At 39.1% G+C, this 21,111-nt stretch overlaps 1 protein-coding gene across 1 annotated transcript in view; it reads right to left on the bottom strand.

Annotated features, from left to right (window-relative positions):
- DNMBP (dynamin binding protein) overlaps window positions 1-21,111 on the bottom strand; it is a 100,427-nt gene that overhangs the window by 63,775 nt on the left and 15,541 nt on the right. Inside the window, exons 2-3 of the mRNA XM_090278396.1 lie at window positions 10,769-10,922; window positions 5,273-5,395 (exon numbers count right to left, since the gene is read on the bottom strand). Of these exons, the coding sequence (XP_090134522.1) occupies window positions 5,273-5,395; window positions 10,769-10,913 (268 nt within the window). The 5' untranslated portion in view covers window positions 10,914-10,922. The remainder of the gene's footprint in view (window positions 1-5,272; window positions 5,396-10,768; window positions 10,923-21,111) is intronic.

Consider the following 21,111-nt stretch of genomic DNA (forward strand, 5'->3'; position numbering starts at 1 on the left):
TTATAGTCAAGCAATCACTTACGTCACAAATTCTGACACTTGTATTTTTATATACTACACAGCACCTAATGTAAAATTTTTGTACTTAGTGGTAGACACCCAATACATTTTCACTGATTTGATACTGTTTTCTTAGTTGTTCCTGAAAAATAGGGTCTTTGTCCTATGTTTCTATATTCCTTTAATGTATGATTCAATGTCTATCAGTCAGAGCTTGTGGTCCTGAGTATTACAAGTGATTCCCCCACATACACACACACACAACTAGCTCTAAGGCCATTCCATCAAGACCACAAAGGGAACTCACTGGAGACATGACTACTGTTCATACACAATAGGTCTTTTGGTGAGTAAGAAGAATAAAAGCGTGCCATACCTCCTACTCTACTGGCTTTGAAATGAACTGGATTTCTTAAAATTATAGAATTACAATATTTTCCTTGTTTTGCCAGATCTCCATGAAGCCCTTATAATAAGCTTTGTTTTCCTATTTTCAGCTGGGTGACTCTTTTGCTAAGCTTTATTACCTAGTAGACTGTCATTCTATTGATTATTTCTATATAATAAAGGTAAATTTTTTTTTTTTTTTATTAAAGAGAGGGGAGGGGAGGGAGGAAGAGAGGGAGAGAAACATCAATATGTGGTTGCCTCTCGCACGCCCCCAACTGGGGGCCTGGTCCACAACCCAGGCATGTGCTTTGACTGGGAATTGAACCAGGACCCTTTGGTTCAAAGGACGGCATTCAATCCACTGAGCCACACCAGCCAGGACGAAAGGTGAATTTTTTAAAAAGTCATCATTTAGATTCTGCAAAGCACTTTAGAGATAGTTGCTCAACACCCTTATTTCATAGTCCTGTTACTGACTTTTTTACAGAAGGCTCTCATTTTCATCTGCAAGAGTGATGCAGCTAATCCCCCTGGTATCCCAGGTGACTCCTTAGGAATGGAGGCTACCTGGCGGTCATTTCTAGATTTCTGAAACAACAGCATGAGGAACTCCCGGAGTACAGTGACAGATTTGAGAACACAGAAGTAGGAAGTATGGTGACTCTTAAGTCAGCATGAGCCTTTCATTCAAACACAATTAATCCCAGCCGCCACACTACTTGTTTCTTCTGGCTGGATTGTTTCATTTGAACCAGAAATGCATTAGGAATAAGATGATAAGAACGAATGCAAATCTTCTTAGATTCTGAATATAAATAGTCTGATTCTGAGTATTAGGTCCCCCACTGAATCCTAACGCCAGGGGGACTATGTACTTTATGGAGATTAACCATATATTTTACTTGGGTTTATATATGAGCCATAATGGAACCTTAATCCTGATAGCTCACATCACAGATTTGACTGACAAATATCATTTATCAATGTATTTATAAACAAACTGATCAGTTTATAAATAAATTGACCAGTTTACTTTTTATTGGTCCCTTTTGGGGGTTGAGGAGGTGGCCTAGAAACATGAGGTTATAAGTAAGGGATAAACATTCTTTGTTATGTAGAGCAACGATAAGTGATATTTCATCACCCCCATTAATTTTTTTTCTCTTCTTTCTCTATCTTTTCCTTGTAATACTCTCATTTTATTGGCGGGAACAGGAATGAGGTCTCTCTTTCTCCCCCCTCTCTTTATTTTTTAGAACCATCAGTGGCCCTGGCTGCATTGATCCTTCTAAGACATAGCCTTACTGCTGAGTTTAAATATAACTCAAAATACAAGGTACAGCCCTGGCTGGTGTGGCTCAGTGGATTGAGTGCTAGTCTGAGAAACAAAAGGATGCCAGTTCGATTCCCAGTCAGGGCGCATGCCTAGGTTGTGGGCCAGGTCCCTGGTTGGGGGCATGCAAGAGGCAACTGATTGATTTATCTCTCACACAGGGACGTTTCTCTACCTCTCTTTCTCCCTCCCGTCCCCTCTCTCTAAAAATAAATAAATGAACAAAATCTTAAAAAAAAAATACAGGGAACAGTCCAAATCAATCAGAGAGCTTCTGGCAAAGGAGAAAGGGTGACACCTACTGGAAGAATCACTGGGGTTCTGATTAGGTAGACTCTCCCTGGGAAAATGTACAGACACACAAAACTTCACCTAATTATTGGGAAACAAAGGTCCCCTGAAGCACATCTATGAACTACCAGAACCCCAGGCTAAGAATAATAGAAATAGCTAATCTTTATTCAGTGCTTACCTTGTGCCAGATGCTTTACATGTATAAATTCATTTAATCCTCACATCTACCCCAGGGTAGGATATCATTATCCTCATTTTATAGATAAGGAAAGTGAGGTCAAGAGAACTTCAGTATGTAGCCCGAAGTCACAGCTATTTAGTTGTGGAGCTGGATTTAAATTTAGGTATATCAGAATTCTCCTCCTCTAAGCTATAATGTCTCTTTTAAATACATATTTATAATTATATGTAGATTTTTAAATATTTTAGAATTAAAAATATGTAATATTTTCTCTTATGAATCCCAATGATATTTCTGAAATATAAGTAAATAACAGTTAACTCAAGGCAGTATGATAAAACAAAACAGATCCCAAACATTATCCCACATGCTCTTAAGGACTCCAAATTCCTCTTGACATACATTAAATCACCAAAGTTTTATTTTCACAGAACAGGAGAAGCTTCACTGCTATAGTGAAGGTACTAAGGAAATATAAAGAAACAACAGGATTAATAATACTAGAGCACAGGGATAAAGGAGTGTATACTACTCATGAGCTGAGACACTGATCGAATGGGAGATTTTCAGTCTAAGAAGTAGAAGGGCCATTCTAAACACTAAACTTGAAAGTCAGGAAGCCTGGACTTGAGTCTTAAAAACCATGTATGGTATAAAACAATACTTTCATTTTTTAGATTTTGTTGTCAACTAGTAAAATTAATAGCTGTTAATGTGGACTGTCATGTATAGAAAACAAGAGGAATTAAAACCATTCCTGTCGTCGGCAGCCGTCCGTCTCGAGAGACGATGGTGTAGCTTCTTAAGAGTCTATCTGCACCGCGGAGAATGGCTGTGCAGTTCGACTCGGGAGTGACACAGTATCTGTCTCCTCCCGTGTTGAATCGACATCTTGCGATGACGCTGGAGTGTCCTCTCCAGTGAAGCTGAAGCTACAGAGCCTGGGCAGGGTGATATGGAGGGTCTGCTGTTGCCCATGCAGCAGACCAAAACCATTCCTGTGCCTCATGTTAAACTTCTCAGAGAAGGACAAATTGCATAGGTACACCAAACCTCCCCCACCCCAAAGGCTTGTGCATTCCAGTTAGAAGACACACAGAGCCTAGAGATGTGTGAAAAGCACAGAAGGAAAGCGAGCTGAACAGTCAGTGCATTTAGTGGCAACAGAATATCAGAGAGGACAAGATAAAAGCACTGGAAGCTACTACACATCTTTCAACTCTCTTTTCCTATGTATCCCCCTCACCGGCCCCCCCACCCCACCCTGCCCCATATCTTCTTCCCCTAGGCTCCACTTATTTCTTTAAATGGATTAGGCTTAATTGGTTAAAAGCTAGTCAAGATAAGATCTACAGATTCCAGAACCCAACCTGACCTTAGTACAGGTGACTCACACCAGGGTCTTCCTGAGAATCTGGGATTCCTGAGGTGCATTTTAACTTCAAAGCACATTCAGAACACATTAGAACTAGTTTTTCTATAGAAGGCATTCAGCAGAAAATCTCTCTCTTTTTAATACCTAACACTTGATTGCATAAGAGGTTATTATGAAGCAAAAAGCTACTTCCAGAAACCACATCCTCAAATTCTTCAACTATTGTAGACATACTGCATATTCCCACATAGTATATTCTTGTCTTAATTCTTATATTATTTATTTAATTGAATTAGGGTTAATAAAGTTATATGTTTCTGGTGTACAATTCTATGATACATCATCTGTATATTGGATTGTGTGTTCACCTCCCCAAGTCACACAGTATATTCTCATACCCACTATTTGCTCCAGGAGCCAGGTATCAGAAAGGACAAGTCCATGCCACCCACATCCTCTGCACGGCTTTGGGGGAAGCCCTTCCTTCACACCTGACTGGCCTGATGTGGGCCACAGCACTCCAATGGGAGGTGAGTAGGGACAGATAAGGTTCCTGCTACAACATCTTGATCTATCTCTGCCTGCCTTCCCAACACTGATTAGCAAGGAAGTATACAGAACACAGGCAGAGTCTCAGTGTAAAGTGAACTGCAAGAAACTCATAAAATAGATTTTTTAATTAACCTCAAAATCCAATATTTCTTTCTTCTCATTCACCAAGGACGAAGAAGGTTTGTGAGGTTTCTCTGTCTCCCCACCTTCTCTCTCTCTCCCTCCCCACCCCCCAGCCTCTCTCAGATCTCTCATATGTGCACAGGATTTAAGAAATTAAGTCTACCCCTTTAATGTGTTACTCAAAAGAGCAAGTAACAATATTAATAACATATCCAATAAATTCTACCATTTTGATGACTGTTCTCTGAGTCATCACAAAATTGCATTGATCATTATCAGCATCACTGTGTAACATTCTTGGTGTCTGTGCTTATGCAGTAATGCATGGACTTGATCAAGTACATTTGTCGAAACAGTTTACAGTCCATCTTTAGAAGTTCATATGTCTATCAAGAGTACAAGAAGTGAGAAATACTTGGAATATCATTGACACCTGGCTATGACTATTCATTTAAAATTGTTTCCTATTAAGCTGGTTCTGATGAGAACTTGAATAACATTACCTACTGCAGACGGGGCTATTTTACAACTATCTCTCAATTTCCATACCACAGTTCCTGCCCTACTACTATACATTAGTAAATAGTAATGTGGTTAGGAAAGCTATATTGGTTTTTATGAGGAAAAAGATAACTGTAGTCTGAAGTGCGGCCACAGCATGGGGCAGTGGATTTGTAATCGAGTGATAGGACTTCACGTTCTGAGGCCAAAACTTCTCATCTGCAGGTAACCCTGTTTGAATTTTATTTTCATCATTTATTAAATGCAGCTAATAATGCCTACTCTGCTACCACCCAGGTCTGTGTTGTGGACCAAATGAGAATGTATTTGTGAGAAAATTCTGTGGAAATTGTAAAATGCTGCTAAAATATAAAGCATTGTCATCGCTGTCAGCAGTTTCTTGGTATTGCTGAAGACCTTCCAGAGGTTAGACACTTTAAAAAATTCCAAAAACAATCTAGTGGTCAAAATGGGCCAACTCCGTCAATCTTATTTTAAAGTCTACTCTTGATGATCAACTTACCTCGATGGAGAGAAAGACTGTTGAATTCTTGAGATGTAAATTCACAGATACAGACAAACAGCCTCTCTCCCTTTTTTAGGCTGGGAATGGTCACAATTTCCACAAAACTACTGGGAAACTGTCCTGAAAATAAAAGCAAACATTTTCAATACCGAAATTTCCTTTTAGGTCTGTGTATCAGGACAAAAAACCTTTTTCTGGGCCCATCTGTAGGGCCCAGTTAAAAACTCAATAAGAATCCAGAGAATGTAACTTCCAGCCAAGATGGAATCCTAGACTGACATGCTCCGTCACTCTCCACAACTAAGAAGGACTACAAATACCGCAAAACCAGAAATAACCAGAAGTTCCAGAAAATAAAGCTACATGGAAGTCCAACGTATAAAGTTATAAAAAGAAGTGATGCTCATCCTGATGGGTAGGAGGGATGAAGCTGGGGTGGAGAGGTCAAGCTGTGCTGGCAGCAGCAGCTGCAGCGACGAGTGGCAGGACAGCGGTAAGCACAGGCACCCATATTTAAGTGGAGGCAAGAAACACCTGGGGAGCACCCCTGGCTGCAGACCAAACCCATCAGCTCACGATTCCAACACCAAGGAAGGCAGACCCCTATTGCCTTGGACTGTGAGGCCCAGAGGGCATGGGGACAGAGGAGGAGGTTCCTGGTCTCTCAGCGGAGAGTGAACAGCAGGAATCCATCTTGGACCCCTGCCCCCACACAAAGTGTCACAGTGTGGTGAGAACGGTTGCCCAGTAGTGACAAGTGCACAGGGCTCTGCCCTCGATAGTGTAGGTGTGACAGCCCCGCCCAAGGAGGAAAGATAAACGAAAACGGTCAGGATGGCAGGAATCATGATTGAAATACCAATCACCCAGCTGACCGGAAAGCAAATATGTGAATTAACCAACAAACAAATAGATAATCTTTCTGAGGCTCAGTTCACAGCTATAGTCATAAGGCAGCTTACAGAACTAACAAAAAATTTTGAGCAAGACAGGGAAGGAATGAAGGCTAGTCCTGCTGAAATAAACAAAAATACATACGAGACAAGTGGTGAGGAAAGGAAAACCAGGGATCAAATCAACAAATCGGAACATAGGGAAGGAACAAATAGTCAACCAGTGCAGAAAGAGGAAAGGAAAAGTGAGGAATATGAGGAGAGGCTCAGAAACCTCTGGGACAGCTATAAGCGAATGAACACTTGAATTATAGGATTGCCAGAGGGTGAAGAAGAAGAACTAGAAATTGAAAAATTATGTGAAAGAATAATGAAGCAGAACTTCCCTAACTTGGGGAAGGACTTACAGGTCCAGGAAGCACAGAGAGTTCCAGATAAACTGGACCCAGGGAGAACCACACCAAGACACATTATAATCAAAATGTCAAAAATTAAAGATAAAGAGAGAATCTTAAAAGCAGCAAGAGAGAAGAAAAGAATTATGTACAAAGGGGTCCCAATAAGACTATCAGCTGATTTCTCAAAGGAGACCCTGCAGGCAAGAAGGAACTGGCAAGAAATATTCAAAGTAATGAAAAGCAAAAACCTACAACCACTATTACTCTACCCAGCAAAGCTGTCATTCAGAATAGAAGGGCAGAGAAAGTGCTTCCAGGACAAAGTAAAACTGGAGGAGTTCATCAGATCGAAACCACTGTAATATGAAATGTTAAAGGGACTTGTTTAGAAGAAGGAGGATCAAACCTATGAACATTAAAATGAAAACTGTATCACAACAACCAACAACAGAAGCTAGGGAATCGAAACAAAGGCAAACTAAGTAGGCAATGAGAGGGGGAAAAGAATTATAGGTATGGGGAACATTTTGGGCAGAGGTCAGTGGGGAGGGGCAAGGGGGAAAGGGAGGGAGATGATGCAGGAAAATTAAGAAGCATAGTAGGAGGGAATGGAGTAGACAGGAAGATGTTGAGAAGAACTATATGCACAACCAATGGGCATGAACTAAGGGGGGTGGTTTACAGCTGGAGGGAGGGGGGTCACAGGGTGGAGGGGAGCAGAGGGAAAAGAAATTGGGACAACTGGAACAGCATAATCAATAAAATAATTTTAAAAGAATCCAGAGAATGCAATTCTGTCCGATAAGGACTTATCGAGCATCATCTATACAAGGCACACTGTGGAGGAAAAATGAGTAAGTGTTGGTCCTCAAAGATCTGAAAATCTAGTTCAGACATAAACAAAATTTCAATTTTACATACAGTGTCACAACAGATATACAAATTGCTATGGGGTTTCAGAGAAGGGAGAGAATGGATCAGGAATAATATGAAAATTTTTATGAAAAAGATAGCCTTTGAGCCCTGGATGATGTGGCTCCATGGACTGAGCACTGGCCCATGAACTGAAAGGTCGCCGGTTTGATTCCAGATCAGAGCACATGCCTGGTTGCAGGCCAGGACCACAGTCAGGGATGTGCAAGAGGCAGCTGACCGATATTTCTCTCACCCGTGGACATATTTCTCTCCCTCTCTCCCTCCTTTCCCTTCTCCATAAAAAAAAAAAAAAAAAAAAAAAAAAAAAAATTAAATTTTGTTAAAAAGAATGCCCCTCCTCCCGCAAAAAAAAGCATTTGAATCTAAAGATTGATAGAGTTTTAACAGGCAGTGTTAAAGAAACAGAGCCTCTCAGTTGGAAAACTTCAGAAGGTTTCATTGATTCCACCTTCTAAATATCTCTGTTATCTGTCCTCCACTTACCTCCAGACCCACCACTTGGTCCAAGCCATCAGCACCTCTCACCTAGATTACTGCAACAACCTCCCATCCTGCCTCCCTACCTTTGGTTTTGCTCCTTCCTACCATGCTTCAATCTGCAGCTTGAGCTTTCTAAAAATCTGATAAAAATATTGTTTTAATCACTAATAACTACTTAAATGTTCCAGGGATACCAAACACCATTAAAAAATTAAAATTGCAAAGCACTCCATTCAATAAAAGCAAACAAAACCCACATAAAGCATCACAATTCATGATACAGCTTTTATTCTGACAAAGTTTATTTTACCCTTTATTAAAAAGGCACAGAAGTCACCTGAGACCTCAGATATTTACCCCACTGCATATTAACGTTGCACTGCTATTGTGCAACTTATTATAATTATTAATGCTTATAGTACAGTTTTCCAACTACTCATCAGGAAATATAGGCTCTTTCTATAAATAATTAAAGAAATACTGGATTTTAAGAGCAATATAGGCATAATAATAGGGACCTGAAAATTTCTGCAAGGGCAGTTATATTTCTTGATGGAAGTTAAGGCTTTAATTGTGAATGTGTACTACTTACAACAGGCAGACTAGACTCAGCTTTGCCAAGAACAAAGTAAACAAGCAACTTCTTTTTTGAGGGGGATTCAGATAATTTTATTTTATGTTTTATTAAATCTATTGGGGTGACACTGGTTAATAAAATTATATATAGGTTCTAGGTGTACAGCTGTATAATATATCATCTGTATATTGTATTTGTATATTGTATTGTGTGTTCACCGCCCCAAGTCTCCTTCCATCACCATTCACCCCTGTCATATCCTCTCCTACCTCTGAGGAACTTCTAACAAGCTAAAAAAAAAATACTTTTTTAAAGCTCCATTTGAAGGCAGTATTGAGCTCATTCATAGATACTTCTATCATTCTGTCAGTTTCCAGCCTTTCAGAATACGTACTTCACAGGTCAGGAGTACTGAATTTGGTTGTAGACATCAAGGTGGAGGCCCCGACAGTGCCGCCTGCCCCAGGGTCTCCCCGGGTCTCCTCAGTGGGGTAGGACAGCCCCTAAAAATCTGATAAAAATCTTAAAGCACTTCAGTGGTTTCCCATTTCCATAACTCCTTACCAGGACATGCCCTGTCCTTCACAATCTAACTTCTGTTTATCTCCGGAGAACCATTCCCCTCCTCAGTCACTGACATGTCCTGCCTTTCTCAACTTCTCTCGGTCCCTCCGAGTTCTCGCTTGCTCCAGGGGCTTAGAGCTAGTAAGTCTCTCTGCTTACCCTCTTTGCCTTGCTAACTCCTACTCATCATTTCTGTCTCAGCTCAGATATCATGTCTACTGCGGAATAATCTATTATCTACCAAATGCAGGTTAAGTGTCACCAAGTCTGTTCTAAGGACTGTATAACATACATACTCCAACCCAGACTTACATGAACATATGTAAGTTAAGGATTGGATTTAACATAGGGGCACAGTGTGGGGGAAAGACTTCCACCCTTCCTTAAGCTAATTAATGAAAGAAATTCGTGCTAATGTAGATTTTAAAGAACAGAAAAAGGAAACCAGGTGCATGGAAAACAGGAAGTAGATGCATCTAGGGGAAAAGACAGCTCTAGTAAGTTGAGGTCAACCAGGGATCTAGGAAGAAGTAAACAGGATACAACATGGTCCCTTTAAAAGAATGAAAGAAAGGGTGGAAAATGTTAAGTGAAGACAGCCAGAGAAAACAGGGTGGAAAAAGTTTACATTCCATGAATTAGAGATAAAAACGAGCAGTGAAAAGCAACGGCAAACGACAGGGGTTCTAAAAAGAAGAGTGATGCATATTTTTGGAAAAGAAATAACAATGTTGAATACAAAGTATAAAAACCTGGGAAGGGATGGGAAAGAAATGAATATAAAATTAGGGGGGTGGGGGCAGCTGGTATCTAACCATTTCAACCTTTTGAAGGAACCAATCAGGAGAGATGGAATGACAACAGACGTTCTCTCCTTGCTGGTAGAAGCCTCAGTAAATATATATGGAAAACATGAAAGGATTCTGACTGTTTTGTTTTATTAATGAAAAATTAGAGACATTTATTGAAGAAGATACAGGAAATATCGTACATAGGACAACAACGCCTCATGCTTCATCTCCAGTTATGACCTTCTTGAGGAAATCTGGTTCATTGGTAGTGGTTTGAATCAAGTCATGAGCAACTGCAGCAAGATGTTCCTTCTACTCTGGCAGCAGAAGCCTTGGAACAAATTTTGCCATGACACGTTTCATGCTAAGATCCTGTGTCAAAATCCTGGACACAGTAATTTTTGGAATCTCCAGATCAGCTTCTAGTTCTCAGACTGTCAGTCATGGATCTTTGTTGACTGCAGCCCTTCCACATTCAACATTCTCAGGTGTTCTGCTTGTTGCAGGCCTTCCAGAATGTGGATCACTTTCTACAGATTCTTGACCATCTTCAAAGTTGTTTCTTTTTCTTTATTGTTGTTCTATTGCAGTTGTCCCATTTTTTCCCTATTGCTCTCCCCTGCCCTGCCCGCCTCCCCCGTCTCCCACAGTCAATCCCCACCCTGTTGTCCATGTCCATGAGTCATTTATACTAGTTCCTTGACTAGACCCTTCCCCTTCTTTCCCTCCTTCTCCCCCTCCCCCTCCCTGAAGTTTTTATTGACTTGGGTTTCCCATATATGCTTTATTTTTAATATGGAAAGAAGGGAGGGCTTACGGTCCACTTTGTACATGAAGAATTATGAACTTCTTACCTGTAACATCTTCCTTTTTTCCTAGAAGCCAAAATTCATCCACCACTGCCAACACCTCGATAATATCTCCTACAAAGAGTGGCAGTTCTTCTGCTACACTAGGACAGAAGTCAAAGATGGCTCGAACCACTGAGCCGGCCTCCATGTTTTACACCTGGAGAGAAAGGTCAAAAGAAATAGAAAGCATATCTATTTAAGACACTGTAATATAGACCTATATCTTGAGAATTATAAAGCTTAAGATATAAAGATACTTACAATAAAGTCAAATCTGGCAAATAAAAAATTTATGCTTAAAAAAATCAAAGTAGGCCCCAGCCGATGTGATTCAGTGGGTTGGAGCGTCGTGCCATAAACTGAAAGGTTTCTGGTTAGACCCCTGGTCAGGGCACATACCCAAGCTGTGAGTTCAAACTCCGGCTAGGGAGTGTACAAGAGGCAGCCAATCAATGTTTCTCTCTCTCTTTCTCTCCCCACCCCCCTCCATTCTTCTCTCTCTAAAAACAATGAAAAAAATGTCCTCAGGTGAGGATAAAAAAAAAAAAAATCAAAGTAGTCTCATTTCTTTCTTTTAAAGTAATAATTTTCTCATACATTTTTCATTTGATTTTCGAAGTCATTCTGGAATTGAAAGAAGAAAAAAAAAAAGTGACCTATACCTGTGAGTAATGGAAAAGATACAAGCTGGGAAATACAGACTTTTCAATATGCCTAAAAAGGACAATAAGAAAATTAACATTTTTCAAGTATCAGACAACAGGGTATTTTAAAAATACAGTATTTAAAAAGTAGGGATTTTAAATATGGCATTTCATTTACTTCCCATAATCATCTTAAAAATTAGGATATTGAGGCTCAGCAAGTTAGAAAACTTATTTTGTCCAAGCTCAGGGTTAGTTCATAGCAACAGGGCCAACATTCAGACTGAAGGCATTCTGGCTCCTACCTACTGATACTATGTCTGCAAAAAAAAGTTTACTGAGACATGAAGAATAGCAGCGGGACCATGCTTCAATGGCTGAGATTTCAAACATAATGACAAATAAAAATTCATAAAAAGAACAAAAACAGGTATGCAGATGGTGTCTCCAGACAAGATTTTGTATACTATACCAGCTCAAGAATGTGTGTGTGTGTTTTTTTTAAGAGTTTATTTTCAGAAAGAAGGAAAGGGAGGGAGAGAGAGAGAAGACAAACATTGGTGTGTGCCTCTCACATGACCCCCAAAACAGACCTGGCCCGCAACCTAGGCATGTGCCCTGACAGGGAATCAAACAAACAGGTGACCCTTTGGTTTGCAGGACGGCGCTCAATCCACTGAGCCACACCAGCCAGGGCTTCAAATATGTGTTTTCAGTCCAGACACCTATGGCCCAAATTTGCATAGCACCCTTACACTGTTACAGTGTATGTGCTGGAACGAGGTGATGTGTCCATTACTTTGACCTGTGCGGCCAGGGAGCCTAAGTACATGTTTAAGCAATAGAAATGGAAGAAATAACTAGGGGACATATACCCACCTGTAAACGTCAGCCATGAGTAGCTACATTTCTCCCTACGTCTTTTAGAAGGTGTAGCCAAGGGTGCAGGCCCCAAGTCTATTTTTCTTTCTTTCTTTATTTTCTTTATTTTTTTTATCAAGTATTTATTGGTGTTGGTAGAGATGAGGATTCTAACTTGTATCTCATGTATAACTATAACCATATCAAAAAAAAAACACTAAGTGCCTAATTACAAAAAAAAAAAAAGAGAGAGAGAGAAATGGTTATAACTGTTAAGTTTATAATCTAAAAAAACAATGATATGGACAAATATGTCAGGTATATGATAAATAGTTCAGTATATTAATGCAGAGTACCAAAAAGATTTTAATGAATCTTACATAATATATATTTTGCAAAACAATTAAACATTACATATTTAATTTGTTATGCTGAGTAAAAACTTAACACCTTTGTGTTATGGAACTTTTTTCTGTAATGAGATGACTTGAGTCTACAGTGGAAAAGAGAAGTGGCTAGTAACATTTCCCACATCCTCTGCCCTCTCGTACCACATATTTTATTTAAATATTTTTTAAAATCTAACTATAATCATACACTGAAGAGGCAGCATAATGCAAAGTATGAAGCTTCGGGAGTCAAAGAGACTAATGTTCAAATCCCAGCTCCACTACTTATTAGCTATTTTCACCTTGGACATATTCCTTAAACTTCTGGACTTTAGTTTTTTTGTTCAGAAAAATGGAGGTAATCATACTTTTATAACAATCATCAAGAGGATGATGATAATGATAAAATAATTTATAATCATGCCTAATATTTAATGAGCACTTACTATGTGCCATGCATTGTACCATGTACTTCCTTCACTGAGTTTTCACAAGAATCCTATCATGTATTATTGCTTCCCTTTTTCCATGTGAGGACACAGGCTCCAAGAGGTGATGTAATCTGTTCAAGGTCACACAGTAAGTCAGAGATGAAATTGGGAACCCAGAACTGTCTGTCTCCAAAGCCTAGGACAGGGCTGGTACAGTAGGTGCTTCATATGTATCTGCAATTATTACTAAACATCATTTTCACTATCAGCTACAAGCTATAATCTGTGTCACTGATATGGCATCACTAAAGAATGTGCTATTTCAAGTGTAAACACTATTTACCATTTCAACATGTCAAACTTGGTTAACTTTGGACCATGTTTAAAAATAGACACACTATGCATCTCTCTGCCTTCTTTAAAAGAAGACACTGCACATGACTTATTCCTGGGCTGATGGAGCCAAGTTCATTAGAAAACCACACATTACTGTACTGTGTCGTAACACACAATATCAGTACTGTTTAGCTTCTAAGTCTTTCTCTTTTGATGTCAGCCTTCGCTCTGCTATCGGTTCATCTCCTCTGTCAATTTTTCCAACCTCTTCCTAGGTTGTTGTTTATAATCTATTGGAGAAGGGGAGGAACCACGCATACACTGCCAAAATTATTGAAAGTTCCCAGATAAATAAAAAGTAAACAAGCTCCAAATGAGAGCTTAACAAACTCTTCTGTGGTGGTAAAACACATGTGTTAGTGCTAGAGTTTTTCAACGGTTATTTTTTATGCGCTCTGAGGCCCTGTTCTTAGTTTCTGGCCATCTTCCAAAGGGCTGAAGTTGCCAAATGTCAGACTTCCACATAAGGGTGGTGTCATAAATATTTTTTTTCTAAAACAAACATAGTCTTTTGCAAACCTCTTAGCCATCTATACATTATTAGAACAACTCAAGACTGGGACAAGGTGAATATTATTTTTCTACTACATTTTCTTAAATTCCATCTCACTATCAGACTAAATATATACCTCATTATCTAAAATATTCAATACCAAGTAAAGAACTAGAATAGGCCCTTTAGGATGATTTAGAGAGCTACCCTTTCACACTGAGGAGTAACCTTTGCCATCTTAAGGAGTTAAAACTTCTCCCTGAGAACTTCTTTGCTCTACCAGAAAATGACTCAGAAGCAGAGGAGGGTCCGGCTCCATTAATGCGTTTACTGAGTGACCTCCTACCCTATTGGAATGAGTGTGTAATCGCTGAGGCATACACACCCTGAAAGGGCACTGAAGTCAGAGCCTGGCTATGTTACAGGATTCATGCATGCGACCCGAAAGATCTTAATGCCTTGTTTTACGTGAAATGTCATGAAATTCACCCCAGTGTTCTCTATTCATAGAATACACTATGAAAAGCAACTACAATTGTTCCTATCTGGCCCATTTTAGAAGTCTGAACATATATTTTGAAACAACCATAAACAGCTTATATAAACTATGCCATCAATTCCAGATGGAAGTCAAAGGAAATGCAGAGGAAATCAGAGCACAGATGTACTTGAGAGACAGCAGAGGAAATAACTGCCCGCATGGCATGGTGTTAGGGACATCAGAAGTCTGCTGTGAAAACACCTTCTCTTGCTGGTGAATGCCTGTATTTCCATGTTTGCAGATTCCTTCTGCATTGGAGATATAAAAATCCTTAATTCCTCAAACCCTTGTAGAATGTAAAACTCTAAAGGTAAAGAGATATTTGTGTGTTTTGTTCACTGGTCTGGAGCAGTGCTTGGCACATACAACACTCAAATATTTGGTGAGCAAATGGTTTACTCAACTTTAGGAAAATAGATGAAACCATATCAAAATCTCTTACTTTTCCACTTATCTAAAACTAAACCACCTCTTCTCCACAAATAGTTTTACCTTCCAGCTTGAATAACTGTCATATAAATCTTCCAGGTCAACCATTAAAATCTTAAGACTTCTTAATGTCCTCCTCTGGAACCCACAAATGTACACTAGTGGCAAAAACTACCATTTGAGAACCTATCAGGTGCCAGACACTGAGCTAGGAGCTTGTATCGCTGCAGCTCTGCAAGGTAGAGACCAGGGCACTAGAGCCAGGGTGCATGGGTTCAAACCCTAGTGCCACCACTAAGCAATATACTTAGCTCTCTAGCAAATAGCAAAGCCAGAACCAGAACTCAGTCTGACTCCAATATCCATGTTCTTTTTACCATAAACGTTGCTTCTCTTAAATCTCACTGATTCCTCCTTCAAAATCTTCTCAACTTTCATTTTTCTCTCTTTTTGGTTCTCCAATATTTTATTATGAAAAGTTCAAACAGTGAAGTTAAAAAAATTTTATACCCACTTCCTAGATTATACATTAATATCTTATTGCAGTCACATTATCACTTATCATCGATCTCTTGATCCATTTATTAATCCAGGTTATTTTTGATGCATTTCAAACATTTTTTATTTTATTTTTGATGCAATTAAAAATAAACCACAGACATTTCCCCTTAGTATTTCAGCATATCTATCTTAACTAGAGTTTATTATCTTTTTATAGAGAGTTTTTTATTTTTTGTTTTTTGGAAGTATTGTTTTCCTCTCTTCTTGGCCAAAGATATACCGTAAATCTTTTCTCCCCACTAATCTGTCAGTGAACCTGGTTAATCTTTTAAACTGCTGATTTTTACTCAGTTACTTAAGAATTTACAAGATCTTCCTATTTTCTCATGTTAAACAAATATTCATCAAGTCAAATAAAGTCAAATTCCCATGCAGGCTAAAAATTTGGCTCTATAGGGTAGGCTGATCATTGGATGACCCCTTAACTCAGTATTCTTTAAATATTTATACTCTAATCCTGTTTGTGGCTGCCAAGAGCCTTTAGACTCTCCTCTATTGTCCTATGCAACTGGACTCCTATCCCAAAGTACTGTATCTGCTCCAAACTGGAAAATAGAAAACCCTGCAGATAACCTGACTACTGACCACTAATCTTAGAAGGAGATTCTTAGGCTTAAAGATAGATAGACTGACTTGAGGAAGGCTATAAACCATATTGTCTTGGAGGGGCATAAAATATACTTGCACATCAAAGACTTAGACAATCTAGCCAGGACCTCTTTTAATCCAGCTTTTCTAAATGTATGGCACAGTATACTTTAGGTCAAACTTCAAAATTTTTTAACTGTATCTCACCCCACTTATTTATAAACAGTCCTCAGTGCAGCCCTACCCAAAACAAAACAAATAGTGTATATCACTAACAAGAGGTATCAAGAGCAGCCAAGCTTATAGAAACAAAAAGCAGAACGGTGGTTACCAGGGGGTGGGGAGGAATGGGTACAGTTTCAGTTTGAGAAGATGAAACAAGCTCTGAAGATGGATGGTGGTAACAGCTGCACAAGAATGTGAGTGCACTTAATGCCACAAAAATGTACCCTTAAAATGGCAGCATGGTAAATTGTTATATACGAGTGTATATTTCCCACAATAAAAAGATTTTTTTTTTTTTATGTATGTCATAAAAGGTGCGAGAGTGTGAAAGAAGGCCTGGGAAACTTCAGTAATTTTTAATAAGCAGCATATCTACAAGTCTGGACATACTTCACAAAAAAAAAAAATCTCCTGAGATCACAAACTAAAAACGTTTACCCTAACAGATACGAATGTCAAACATGATAAGCAATTTTCAATGCAGCCTTTTGAGAAAAGATCTGAACCTGGGACAGATTGAGGACCCTAAACGATAAGCAAGTGCTGTGTCTTCCACCCAGCTTCCTAGGTCTGTCCTCCACCCCCCACCCTGCTCTGTGCTCCATGAGGCTGACCCAGAAGAACTGCATCCAGGTGCTCCCTTGCCTCAGTCTTCCAGCTGGGTTCAGCCAATGGGTGATACCAGCAGATCTAAAGGTAGAGGGTGGCGAGGTCAGGGTATTCATTCCCCTGGCTCCCTCTCTGCTGGGCTGTGAATTGGCAACACTGTTTACTAAAGGCCACAGCTACCTCGGAAGGCCCCCACAAAATAGCTCCTACCCTTGAGTCAGGTAACAAATGGTTCCCTGCCCCTTAGGCCTGGTGTGGCTCCCCTACTAGCCAGTGCAATTCTTCATTATTTTTCCTAAACTTGCCCATTCAGTTTTAAGTAGGACCATCTCAAATTAACCAATTCTGGTATTCTTTCTACATTCTGCTGGGCCCCTGATGGACATGTGCCCAAAAGGATTTTTAGGATTTATGAAAACTATGCATTAAAAAAAGAATATAGAAAACTACAAAATTAGTTTCCTAAATCTACCATTCTAAATCAAGGGGAAAGATAAGATTTACAGATATAAATTTTGAAAGCTTTAAAAAATATGTAGAGCCCTGGCTGGTGTGGCACAATGGATTGAGAGCTGGCCTGCGAACCAAAAGGTTGCCCGTTTGATTCCCAGTCAGGGCACATGCTTGTGTTTCAGGCCCGGTTCCCAGCTTTCAAAATGTACTATATTCTTTCAAAAAGCAACAATGACACTTTCTGCATTCTTCCTAATGTTACCCAATTTGTAGCACAAGTGTAAATTCTAGACTCCCAGAAGAACTTACGTGAGGGGGTTTCCTTAACTGAAAGACAACAGACAACGGTTTCTCCTTTCTTGTCTGCTCCTACAGAATGGGTGCGGGAGCGCATGGGAACATCTCTGCTTGCCCCAGGAAGCAGGGCAGGAGGGTGCTCTTTGTGGGCACTCTGCAGTATAGGTTTCTTCACGGGCATATGCTTTCCTGAGCATCTGGAAATTTCCATATGTCTTGGAATTGAAATCTCCAGAAAACATTATCTTTTGGGAATGGGAATGCATTTTAAAATGTCAAGGCCTAGCAAAGAGAATATTTAACCTCAAAAGCAGGAGCCTAGTTTTCTCATTCTTAACACTATAGGACTAAAAAGAACTGTCTCTTTCCTTTGTGTGAAAGAATAAGAGGTGTCAGAAAATGAAGTCTAAATCTGTTTCAGGAATGAAACGAGAAAAGCAAGGAAAACAGCATTTCCTCCTCTGGTTTACGCCTCAGGAGTTCAGGCTGGACAGAAGGTCAGCAGTCAGTCACTAGCACTGGGTGAAGAGGAAAAGTAGAACCCATCATGGTCCTGCCCCCCACCCAGCCTGGAGGCTGAGGAGCCTGGCCTGGGCCCATGTGTCCTCCTGCTCCTTCTGCCCACTCACGGCCTCCTGATGACAGCAGCACTGACTCACACATGCACTGAGGTTACAGGCTACGGAATGCAGGACTGCAAGAAAAAATGAAAAGCCTGTTCTGACTTAGGCAGGAGATCAGAGAAACGAGGGAAGAAAAGGAGAGGAATCTGCTGTCATAAACTGTGTTGAACTTATATTACATTTTTGCTTTTTTCAAACACCCCAAATTGGAAGGCAGTGACTTCAGCAGAGGGAACAAGATACACATCAGAGTTCCTGCCATTCATGGAAGGGCCCTTCAGTCCTTTGCAGGATTCAAACTGAACAACTCTTATCTAAAACACTCAAATACAAATATATTTAAATTAAGGAAGTTTCAGGACTGGCTCTTATGGTACAGCTGTGTTAACTTACCTAAGGATTCTACCCAAACCTCCCACCCCCACAATAAGGCGATGTTCTTAAGCTACTTTTTGCTTATAAATTTCTACATCAATTTTGGCTTTTTTGACAAAACTGCACTGGTGGAGGAATGTCGCAAGACTAAGTTCCCAAGACCTACCAAATTTGAAGAAATTTACATTAAAGAAACATTTTCAAATGGGTCAACCTAAGAGTTCCTTAACTACCCTCTCAGATTCACATTTCTTATGCATGAATCTCAATTATGGGAGGAAATTTAAGAATCTCTGACTCATAAGTAAATACATTGGACATGTCTAAGCTAAGTAGCTTAGTGACACATTAAATGAACAGCTCCCCTATGCTGTGTATGTAATAAATGCCCGGGTAATACATACTTTAGCAGGTGCAGAAGTGCAGATTAAGGTGAAACTCTAAAATGAAACTTGAGGGTGAGGCTGCATATAGCAAGAAGCACAACAGACATGTGAGAACAGGCAGTGTTTAGGGAAGTTTCCAGGAAAGGCCAAGGACATTTTTTAATCCAATGTTCCAAGCTATGAAGATAAATGTTAGAGAGCAGTGAGATAAACATCTTGTTTCTTTTTCTTATCTGTTTGAAGTACAACCTAGTCTTTCTGTTAAAGAAGATTTAAAAGGACATGAGGAGTTTCTTTACTCTTTGGCCTATCTTACTGTAGTAAAGTATTCTTGGTATTTTAGAAGAATCAGGAAAGGAATTCAGAAAACTAAAGATCTGAAGGAAGAAAAATAGAGAGGAAGAAAAAAAAAAACTGCAATTGGAGTTTAAAATAACTCATCTTCAGGGTGGATGATTAGGATCTTTTTAAGAAGCACCAATAGCCAAGCACTATGGAAAACAGGGACCAGTAGCTTATACAAACAAATGACATAAACTAAAACTTGCCATTTACAGAAACTAGGAAAGAACTTGGACGGAACATGTATATAAAGAATCTTCCAGTTTCTATTTGAATGAATCAGTTACGCTAAGACAGAGCAAACCCAATGAATCGTGGATTCCTTAGTGTTATGAGAAGGATTTAATGTTCTAAATCTGGATGTTCATCCCTAAAATTCAACAATAGAAAGGGTCACCTGATATAAAATATATCTCTGACAGAATAGAGGGGTGACAGTATGATGTTAAGAAAATAACATACCTATATGGACGTCAGATACAGGCCTATTCAAATTCAAACTTTCCATTTCTTCTTGTCATATTAGTTTTGATAAGTTGTATTTTCTCAAGAAATTTGTACATTTAATTCAAGCTTAAATTGCTGGCATAACATTGTTTACAATATTCCTTTATTAACCCTTTCATATCTGTATAACCTATAATAACATTAGAAATTTGTGTTTTCTTTTTTCTTAAGTCTTGCTAGGAGGTTACCAATTTTGTTAATCTTTTCCAAGAACCAACTTTTAGTTTTCTGAAATGTCTACTGTTTGTTTTCTATTTCACTAATTTTTTTCTATTATTTTTTGTTATTTTAAATTTTTCTTTTTCTCATTCCTGTGAATATTTTTATAAGAGATTTTCAAGCCCTTCTTCTTTTCAGATATAAACATCTGAAGTTATGAATTCCCCTCTAAACACTGCTTCAGCTGCATCCCACAGATTCTAATGTAGTACCTTCTCTTTCATTAAATAAAAAATATTTTCTAATTTCCCACATGATTTCTTCTTTTAACTCTGGGTATTTAGAAATGTGTTATTTACTTTGTAAATATTCCAAATATCCAGAGATCTTTCTGTTATTAACTTCCAGTTTAATTCTGCTGTGGTCAGAAAACATACCATGTGCTATTTTAATTTTGTGTTGCACTGTTTATGCTCTTAGTGAGTGCTTTATGTGCACTTGAAAAGAATGTATATTGTGCGGTTGTTGAGAACAGTGTTTTATAATTATCAGTTAGGTTAAGGTGACTGATGGCATCATTCAGATTACGTATATCCTTGCTGATTTTTAAATCTATATCAGTACTAGCAAAGGGGTGTTGAATCTCTGACTTGTGCATGGATTTGTTTGTTTTTGCCTTTAATTCTGTCAGTTTTTGCTTCACGTATTTTGAAGCTGTGTTATTAGGTTAAATTTACATTTAGAATTTTTTTTTTAATTAGATGATTTTTTAAATCTATTTTTTAGAGAGAGGGGAAGGGAGAGAGAAAGGGAGAGAAACATCCATGCATGAGAAAAACATTGATTGGTTGCCTCTTACACGCCCTCAACAGGGGACCTGGCCTGCAACCCAGGCATGTGCCCGGACCGGGAATCAAACCAGTGAGCTTTCAGTTCACAGGGTGACACTCAACCCATTGAGCCACACCAGCCAGAGCTAGAATTTTTATATCATCCTGATGAATTAAGCCTTTTGTCATAAGAAAATGTCCCGCTTT

Source organism: Furipterus horrens, unplaced genomic scaffold, assembly GCF_987537825.1.
Source record: "Furipterus horrens unplaced genomic scaffold, mFurHor1.1.pri manual_scaffold_5, whole genome shotgun sequence".
NCBI lineage: Eukaryota > Metazoa > Chordata > Mammalia > Chiroptera > Furipteridae > Furipterus > Furipterus horrens.